Source organism: Onychostruthus taczanowskii, unplaced genomic scaffold (genome assembly GCF_017590055.1).
Source record: "Onychostruthus taczanowskii isolate IOZ18803 unplaced genomic scaffold, ASM1759005v1 scaffold99, whole genome shotgun sequence".
Taxonomy (NCBI): domain Eukaryota; kingdom Metazoa; phylum Chordata; class Aves; order Passeriformes; family Passeridae; genus Onychostruthus; species Onychostruthus taczanowskii.
This window is the reverse complement of record NW_024507990.1, coordinates 1,339,854-1,349,451: the sequence shown is the minus strand read 5'-3', so window position 1 is coordinate 1,349,451 and position 9,598 is coordinate 1,339,854. Positions and strand designations below refer to the sequence as shown.

The following is a 9,598-nucleotide window of genomic DNA, read 5'->3' as shown; positions in this document are numbered from 1 at the left end:
CCAAAGGAAAGACTTTGAAATCAGCCAGATCCAGAGCAACATTGAGGATGAACAGGCCCTGGGTGTGCAACTTCAGAAGAAAATCAAGGAGCTGCAGGCAAGTGTCTGTTCCTTCCCCTGCCTTGCTCAGGCTCAGCTCAGGCAGGAGGGGGGCAGGGGTGTGAAGGGTCCCTGCTGTTCTGCAGGCCCGCATTGAGGAGCTGGAGGAGGAAATTGAGGCAGAGCGAACCTCTCGCGCTAAAGCGGAGAAGCATCGTGCTGACCTGTCCAGGGAGCTGGAGGAGATCAGCGAGCGCCTGGAAGAAGCAGGAGGGGCCACAGCAGCTCAGGTGGAGATGAACAAGAAGCGCGAGGCAGAGTTCCAGAAGATGCGCCGTGACCTGGAAGAAGCCACGCTGCAGCACGAAGCCACGGCTGCCGCCCTGCGCAAGAAGCACGCGGACAGCACAGCTGAGCTGGGCGAGCAGATCGACAACCTGCAACGCGTGAAGCAGAAGCTGGAGAAGGAGAAGAGTGAGATGAAGATGGAGATTGATGACTTGGCCAGTAACATAGAATCTGTGTCCAAAGCCAAGGTACATAAATATTTTTATTAGGAATTTGATAGCACTGTGGTATTTTTTCTTTAATCTTAAATGATTTAATTTTTATCAGGTTGTATTATAAATGGTTTCTCCAAATATCATGTGTAGAAGTATGGGCGCATGTACAGTCCCAAGATGTCAACTGCATCTTGTGGACATATTTTCCTGCTAAAAGAAGGCAGAATAAAGCTATTTACTCTTTTTTTTGTTTATGTGCAATTGATGTCTAGGCAAATCTGGAGAAGATGTGCCGCACTCTGGAGGACCAGCTGAGCGAATATAAAACAAAGGAAGAGCAGAATCAGCGCATGATTAGCGATCTTAGTGCTCAAAGAGCTCGTCTGCAGACAGAATCTGGTACAGCCCTTCCATCTGTAATTTGGAAACGGGAGAGCCCCATAAATTGCTCTCTTGGTTATTAAAATGTTGTCTCAATTACAAACGTTTTCAGGTGAATATGGACGCCAGGTGGAAGAAAAAGATGCTTTAATTTCTCAGCTGTCTAGAGGGAAACAGGCTTTCACCCAGCAGATTGAAGAACTGAAACGGCAGCTAGAAGAAGAGATAAAGGTGAAGATACTCATGTTACATATGAAATAAATATTGGACATAATACTGTTTTTTTGTGAAGTGTTCAAGGCTTCAAAATGTGATCTAATTAGAAGTTGAAACCATCCCCTTAGATGGTGCAATCTAGGCCCTTGCAGTGCAGGACTTGCATGTTTTTATGGGGCAGTCAGTTAACCACTATCTTTTTGGGATGTATATCAGTGTATAAGTACCGGTGAGAGAAATTTCCCAGGAAACTCCTACTTCTTATTGCCATATTTTTGCAACCAGGCCAAGAATGCCCTGGCCCACGCACTGCAGTCTGCTCGCCACGACTGTGACTTGCTCCGGGAACAATATGAGGAGGAGCAGGAGGCCAAGGGGGAGCTGCAGCGAGCCCTGTCCAAGGCCAACAGCGAAGTGGCCCAGTGGAGAACCAAATACGAGACGGACGCGATTCAGCGCACGGAGGAGCTCGAGGAGGCCAAGTACGTGAGCATTGTGTGGAAGGTTGGCATACACCAGTAAGGGAAATTTAAAGACACAACTGAGATTTTCAAAGGCAAAAGCCTAGTAGAAGGTTGAGGAGTTATACGAAAGAGAAAAACACAAGGAAAACAGGCTATGTGACAAAGACTGCAGGAGCAAGGACATGTATGGGATTGTGCAAAGTGCAGAGGGATCGCAAGACTGCAGAGAAGCTGTGTCTCCCTGCAAGTGTTCAAGCCACACTGGACAGGGCTTGAAGCAACCTGGTCTAGTGGAAGGTGTCCCAGCCCATGGCATGGAATTATTGGATTTTTTGTCCCCTCCAATGCAACAAAGACATTGGGGAAATAAAATAGACAAAAAAAAGGCTGGTAGGGATAGGCTCTAAACCATGTGAATTAGGACCAAATACTAAGAAATGTCTCACTGATCTGGTGAGCATGATAATCAACATCCACCAATATTTCCAGTTAAAAAAGGTGCTTACCACTTTCCAGGAAGAAACTGGCCCAGCGCCTGCAGGATGCAGAGGAACATGTTGAGGCTGTCAATGCCAAATGTGCCTCCCTGGAAAAGACAAAGCAGAGGCTGCAGAATGAAGTGGAGGACCTGATGATTGATGTGGAGAGATCCAATGCTGCCTGTGCTGCTCTGGATAAGAAGCAGAAGAACTTTGACAAGGTCTTTTGGCCTCCAGCACCAGTACTCCTGGCCAGAGCATGGCCCCATGATGGCCACAGCCCTACTCACAACCCGTTTCTCTTCAGATCCTGGCAGAATGGAAGCAGAAGTATGAGGAAACGCAGGCTGAGCTGGAGGCCTCGCAGAAGGAGTCGCGCTCTCTCAGCACAGAGCTGTTCAAGATGAAGAATGCCTATGAGGAGTCCTTGGACCACCTGGAAACAATGAAGCGGGAGAACAAGAACCTGCAGCGTAAGTCCCTGGCCCTCTGCTCCTCCCTGGCCTTTCTCACTGTCAGCCATTACCACCATTGCTCATGGGTGTGTGCCTGCAGGTCTGCAGAGATGCCTGTCACCTTGGTGGGACAGGACCCTTCCCATTCTGCTCTGTGCCTGACCATGCCATTGATCTTTGTTCCACAGAGGAGATTTCCGACCTCACAGAGCAGATTGCTGAGCAAGGAAAGGCGATTCATGAGCTGGAGAAAGTGAAGAAGCAGGTTGAGCAGGAGAAATCTGAAATCCAGGCTGCTCTGGAGGAAGCTGAGGTACATGACCATAATCACTGGTGTCTGCAGTAAAGAAATGTGGAAATAGAGCTGACAAAGCCTGGCTCCTTCTCTCTTCTGGCTGGGGAGTGCAGACAGCTGAGATCTCTGGAAATATCCTATCCCTAAAAGGAAGAAGTAGGTTTATTGATGTTGTCAATGTTTGTGTCCACTTGTGCAGGCCTCCCTGGAACATGAGGAGGGGAAGATCCTGCGCCTGCAGCTTGAGCTCAACCAAGTGAAGTCTGAGATTGACAGGAAGATAGCAGAGAAAGATGAGGAGATTGACCAGATGAAGAGAAACCACCTCCGAGTTGTGGAGTCCTTGCAGAGCAGTTTGGATGCTGAGATCAGGAGCAGGAATGAAGCCCTGAGGCTGAAGAAGAAGATGGAGGGAGACCTGAATGAAATGGAGATCCAACTGAGCCATGCCAATCGTGGGGCTGCAGAGGCACAGAAGAACCTGAGAAACACACAAGGAGTGCTAAAGGTTCATTCAGCACACCAACAGAAAGAGAAAAAAATGAGACCCATGATATTTTTGCCACTCAAACGACTGACACCTGCTAATTTCTTTTCTCTTTCTTTCCAGGACACCCAGATCCATCTGGATGATGCTCTGAGGACACAGGATGACCTGAAGGAGCAGGTGGCCATGGTGGAGCGCAGAGCAAACCTGCTGCAGGCTGAAGTTGAGGAGCTCCGGGCAGCCCTGGAGCAGACGGAGGGGTCGAGGAAAGTGGGTGAGCAGGGGCTCCTGGATGCCACTGAACGTGTGCAACTCCTCCACACCCAGGTCAGGGCAGGGAGCAAAGAGCTGTGTTGACACTGACCAAACACAGAGGGCTGGAATTTACCAGAGAATCAGCAGTACTAGAAAAGCCTCTCTACTGATGTCGCCAAGGAAAGGCCTGTTTTGCATCTGTTCCCCAAGCCTACGCTTGACATTTTGTAAACAACCATTGTACTAATAATTCCAGAGTAAGAATTGGAAGCTGGAAGGGGAAAGTCTTTGTTAAGGCAGAAGGTTTATTATGGCAGGTTTAGAATTCATCTCTTGCCATGTCCTTCCCATTGCGCAGGATCTGGTGGACAAGCTGCAAATGAAAGTGAAATCCTACAAGAGACAATCTGAGGAGGCCGTAAGTATCTCTCTGAGTGCTTGGCAAGAACCACTTTCCCAGAGGGTAGTCTGGCCATTTAGTACACAGATATAAGCAATTTAGAAGATACCAACGGAGATGCTCTTCAATTTCAAATGCTCTCATATTCACTGAAAGGCTGACAAAATGGTCTCCCCTTTGAGAATGAAAACAATGAGCCCTTAAGAAGACTACTGAGGAGGGCAAATGCACATAGCATTTTTTGCATTAAAACCACAAAGCCTCTGATAATTTTTATGAATTATATCAGCAGTGCAATATATAAAGAAATTTTGCAAATACTTTATTTTTAGAATTTTTGATAGCAGAAAGGGAAGTTGTTGTAAGTCCCACCCCAAACCACTTTGCATTCTGCTTTTAGAATAGTGCAAGGAACCTTTGCTTGTTTCTGGGCATGCAGCATTCAGGGGTTGACTGAGGATCCTACAGCCCCTGAGTTTATGATTGTCTGAGAATGGCTTCTTCATTGTGGAAACAGTCCAGCAGAGAATAAGGCTTCTGGTTCAGTTAAGGGGATATATGAGAATGACTCTGCGATCTCATTAATCTCACTGTGGTGGGTGGAGTTTGGAGGTTTGTGACTCCGCCCAGGCCAAGGCCCTCTGAAAACAAAAACCCTAAATTTCTCACTATCAACTCCTTCTCCCTTCCAGGAGCAGCTGTCCAATGTCAACCTCTCCAAGTTCCGCAAGATCCAGCACGAGCTGGAGGAAGCCGAGGAGCGGGCTGACATTGCAGAGTCGCAGGTCAACAAGCTCCGAGCCAAGAGCCGGGAGTTCCATAGGAGGATAGAAGAGGAAGAGTGAGGATGTCACAAGGCACAAAAGTGACCTGAGGGCTGCACAAAATGTGAACCTCTTGGTCACTTTCCTTCTGCCATGAGCCTTTGTACCCACCTCAGTGTCTAGTGAATAAAGACTGTAGTAGATTCCTCTGCATACACACTATGGCCAGTGGTTTTGTTCTTTGGGTTTTGTCTTCCTTGGGCAATTGCATTGCAGAAGAAGTTTCCTTCCTTTTCCTCTCTGGGAGAAGGGAAAAGCAGGGGTCAGTGCTGGATTGAGGATCTGCAAACTTAGAGGCTGGCCATTGCCATGGAGACTCCTGAAAAATCCAGCCTGTGCTCTCTCCTGTCTCCAGCAGCTCTTTGTCCAGCTCCTGCCTAATGCTTCTCCCATTTTCCTTTCAGCACAGCTTCTTTCCCATGGGAGAGTCAAGAGAGGGTGATCCTTTTGCTTTTTCCTTTTCCTACTCTTGTTTGTGATGCTGGCCCTCATAAACCCTAAACACTAGTTTAGGTTTTGTTTGTCAGCAATCTCAACACTGAAGGGAATTTGAAATTGACCACTCTGATGTTTGTTTGTTACATCCATGAGCAATATCCCAAGTGCTTTCACCTTACCTGGCTCCCAACTGCAGCCTCACCACCTCTTGCTGAGAAGTCCATCCTGATTCCAGAGTCACTAACAAGCATTGACAGGCAGAACCTGTTGGTGTTGTCTGTGGAGAGAAATGGGAGATGGCTCTTTAGGAGCAGACCTCAGCTTTCAATCCCACCTTTCAGAAAGATACCCAAGGCCCTGCAGAGATGCCAGACTAGTACCTCCTTCTCATGACACTGCACAATTTTTCCCAAGGGCTTCTTAGCAGACTCCTAACCTTGTTCCTCGTTCCTCATCCCCTGAAGTCTTTTTACTTGCCTTACAGTGTGCATTGTTCTGTCTCTACAGCCAGGGCCTCCTGGCATGAACTCTTGCTTACCCAAGCCCACCTAGAGGCCGGCTGCTCCTCTTGGGAGCAATCCCACCTGAAGGCATCTCCAAAGCTTCAGGTAGGTCTGGGTAGAGTCTAGATGGCACCTAACATCTGTGAATATCTCTTTTGGCTGTAATGGCTGGTACAAGCATTAACTTCAGAGACTCAGGGACAAGTGCATATTCTCAGGCAGGACCTGTCCTGAGCACAGCTGGGCACTGCCGATGGCACTGAGGGATGACCCTGCCCCCCAGCAAACTCACAGCTCCCTCTGCCCTCACCTCCTGCACTCCAAGGCCACACCAAACTGCCCCTCAGCCTCCACAAGAGTCATTACTGGAGGAAGGGACAAGGCGGCAGGGAGCTTTGGAGGAGGCTCATGGCAGGAGGATCAGCCCATCACGTGTCTAAAGCTCACATTTTGGGCTCAATGTCAAAAGCCCAAAATAGCCCCAGTCTCCTAAGACTCCTGCGCGGGGTCGTGCCTGTTTGTGGGGGTGATCAGCTTCCACTAATAGTGCCTGAAGACATTCCTGGGCGGGTAGGCTGCCTTCTCTGTGGCACTGCAACGTGCTGCCCTGGAGGAGCTGGACACGTGTGCTGCGTCCCAAAGCAGCAGCTGCTATTCTTACCCCTGAGAGACTCACTGCAGCACAGCTCCATTGCCAGCTGAAAGGTTAAACATCAGAAAGGGGCCCGAGCATGCTCTCCCTGCTCAGTGCCTGAATCCAGAGTGTTCCCCTTTGGAGCCCATGCAATGGCCCTGTGCCAGCCCAGTGCCAGGGCCATTCCCTGCTGGGATGTGCTGTCCCATGGGCAGCACAGAAGCTGCCCAGGTACTTCCAGCAGTCAGCCTCCTTGGGCTGGATGGGGCTTTGCCTCTCTCATTTTAACCAGCAAATGGAAAAGACAGGCTGGGCTGTAGGTCTAAAAGTGCAGCTTTTTACAGCTGCCATCACCCAGGTCCCTGGTTGAGAATGAAGGCAGAGGCAGGGCTTGCTCTGAGGTCCAGCAGTGCTGCAGGGACCATCCATGTCCCTTTGCTCAGGCTGTGCTTTCCCAGCCCTCATTTAGGGAAGGCTGTAGGGCCGTACACCAGAGGTGCCTCGTGAGCCCCAGGAGTATCAGGGCTGCAGGAGAAGCCCTTGCCAGGCTGGTGGCTCTGACATGATGGTTATGGAGATTCAGCCCTCCCTGCATCTTGACTCCCCTGGCCCTCTGGAGAACTCAAGAAAGCTGTGTCCCAGCCAGGTACAGTCACCACGGGCAATCAGAGGACACTGAGCCCAGGACATCAGGTGGGATGGTGGCTGTGCCTTGCCCCTCAGGCCTTGGCTGTTGCTCTGACAGCACAGGACGTATCAGCTTTCTCCTCAGCTTGGGCCTTGTCACCTGACACGAAGTTCCTTTGGGATCCTTGGCAGGAAGCCGACAGCATTATTGCTGGTGAGGGGAGCAGGGGGTGCCGGTCCCACGGCCCCATCAGGCTCCTGTCAGTCACAGGGAGCTCCCGGGCAGCAGCTGAGCAGGCCCTCTGCTCCAGCACCCAGTGCCAGGGGATGGCAGCCTGGAGCCATCAAGGGGACCCTGCTGTGGGCCCTGCTCCTCTGTGGACCAGCAGGGAGATCTCCCTTTCTATGGGTTGGCCTTGGTCAGCAGAGGATCACAGTAACATGACCTATGTTCAGGGAACAGTTTATGGCTTCAAAAAATGCTTTGAGAAATTAATCAGTTAAAATTCCTCCATGATCTGTTAAGTACTTAGACACTGCATTCTGCTCAGGGATTCCATAAATATAAATTACTCCTACTGGAGGTAGGAGAGTTCTGTAGAAGTGCTATTCTATGCTGATGATTCTTCCTGAGCATCACTTTCAAAGACAGGAAGTGGGGCTACACGAACCTTTGATCTCACAAGGACAGCTTATTTTAGGTTATGACAGAGTTTCCTGCAGGGGTTAATACCATGCTCCTTCATTGTTTCCTTTTCCTTCCCCTTCCTTCCTGCTCTCATAATTACTTGCTGCTTCGATTACCTCTTCCTGTCTGCCAGGTTGGCCACCCCACTCACCTGCTGTGTAATAAGAGCTCCTCAGCTGCTTGGCAGGGGATAGAAAGGGCATCCTGAGCGTCACCTCCTTGGACGGGATCTGCTGCCCAGACCCCTACCGCCGATGTGTCTGTGGAGACAGGAGGAGTGTGAATCGCAGCACACGAGTGGCATGCTCTTGAAACTACCCATCCTCTAATCCCAGATTATGGATTTATTTGCCTCTCATGTTCAGCTTAAACTCACTCCAAGACTTCCAAGAATACCGCTCTGTGGGAACCTACTTGGAAACAAATTTGTAATTAAAGTTTCCCCTAGGACAGGTGCATTCACTTTATTTGACATGTAGTGGAGGTAAATCACATTAAGATCTTCAGAAATTAATTTCTGACTCGAGCAGAAGGGACAGCAAGGCCACCACAGCCCCTCCATGGCCAGCCAGTGACATTCAGCTTATCTTCACAGGTTCTCACACTTAGACACAGAAATTTTGAACATTTCTTCACATTTGCCATGGTAAAGAATGGGTGGCCTATTCTTTACCTGCATCTTTTAAGTTTTACCAGTTATGGTCCTCAGTAGTTCTTCCTCAGAAATCATTTATTGCTTCCAGCAGTTACCTCAGCCTATTCCTTCAGCCACATTTATTAGAAATGTTAGTTCAATGGCAAATTTCCTAACCAGATGTCACATCAAAATTACAGACTGAGCATGTTCTGCTCATAACTTAGCATGTTTCAACAAAACATTGAAAGCATGACCTTAATGGAGTGACACTGAATTGAAAACCAACCTTTTAATATAGAAAATGTGCTCTTACCCTCTCCAGGGCTCAGTGTCCAGCCATATCCGAGCAGAAGTTCGGGCGTGAGCAGTGCTGCTACAAAGCAGTGCTCTGACATTTCTGCTTGCCTTCTGCTGACATTCCTGGAAGATCTCATTTTACACAGAGTGTAGCAGAAAAGCTGCTGCAGCAGGGGCTGAGCATTCCCTGTCAGACTGTCCATGACAGGCTGCAGAAAAAACTACCTCTCTAGGCAGGCCCTACCTTAATGAAAGCAGGGCCAGCAGCAAACAAAAAACCATGGGATTTGGTTTTGTATAATGTATAATGGATTTGGATAATGTAATGCCATGGGATTGCATTAGTCACCTGGCAGTCCTGTGAGGTACTAATGGATTCTTAAGTAGGAGCTTTCGCTGTGTTTGAAAGCTTCACAAGTTAATGTATGAGTTCCCCATGATTTTTGGACATCTGTATTTGAGCACTGAGAGGAAAGAAATCTGCTATGAGACTACTAACCTGATAGTAAGGGTCTGAAATCAGCTTCGTTATGAGAAGAACACTTAAGCTGAGAAATAACAGGAATAGCTGGAAGTGTAGGAATTTTATAAGGAAGAAGTGGAACGTGATCAGAGTTATGGAGGCAATGTAGGACAGTGTGCATCATGGGAGCATAGACATGGGACAGTATGGACTGTGTAGGCAGAATACACAGGGGAAATGAGAAGGGTTTATGCTTTATGTCAGAGTTTTATTTGCTTGTGCAATGCTCCACTGTGGGGCTGCAGACATCCTGTCAGAGATGGGAGGAAAATGAGGGATGTTGTGATAGTGTCTGTTATGGGCCACCTGAAAGAGACACAGTAGTGAAGGGATTTCCACAAGTAGTAGAAACTCAAGTCTCCTCTGCCTTAGGGAGGTTTTCAGCCATGTGGACATCTGCTGTGAGGGCAACAGCACCAGGCAAACTCTGCCAGAAATTCTTAGGCAGTGCGG

The 9,598-nt window shown here is 48.7% G+C and overlaps 1 protein-coding gene across 1 annotated transcript in view; it reads left to right on the top strand.

Moving 5' to 3' along the window:
* LOC121348136 (myosin-8-like) overlaps window positions 1-4,951 on the top strand; it is a 12,960-nt gene extending 8,009 nt beyond the window's left edge. The window contains exons 18-29 of the mRNA XM_041427351.1: window positions 7-97; window positions 186-575; window positions 815-941; window positions 1,036-1,154; window positions 1,425-1,621; window positions 2,120-2,303; window positions 2,390-2,555; window positions 2,726-2,850; window positions 3,032-3,340; window positions 3,443-3,646; window positions 3,933-3,992; window positions 4,667-4,951. Of these exons, the coding sequence (XP_041283285.1) occupies window positions 7-97; window positions 186-575; window positions 815-941; window positions 1,036-1,154; window positions 1,425-1,621; window positions 2,120-2,303; window positions 2,390-2,555; window positions 2,726-2,850; window positions 3,032-3,340; window positions 3,443-3,646; window positions 3,933-3,992; window positions 4,667-4,819 (2,125 nt within the window). The 3' untranslated portion in view covers window positions 4,820-4,951. The remainder of the gene's footprint in view (window positions 1-6; window positions 98-185; window positions 576-814; window positions 942-1,035; window positions 1,155-1,424; window positions 1,622-2,119; window positions 2,304-2,389; window positions 2,556-2,725; window positions 2,851-3,031; window positions 3,341-3,442; window positions 3,647-3,932; window positions 3,993-4,666) is intronic.
* The last annotated feature ends 4,647 nt before the right edge of the window (window positions 4,952-9,598 follow it).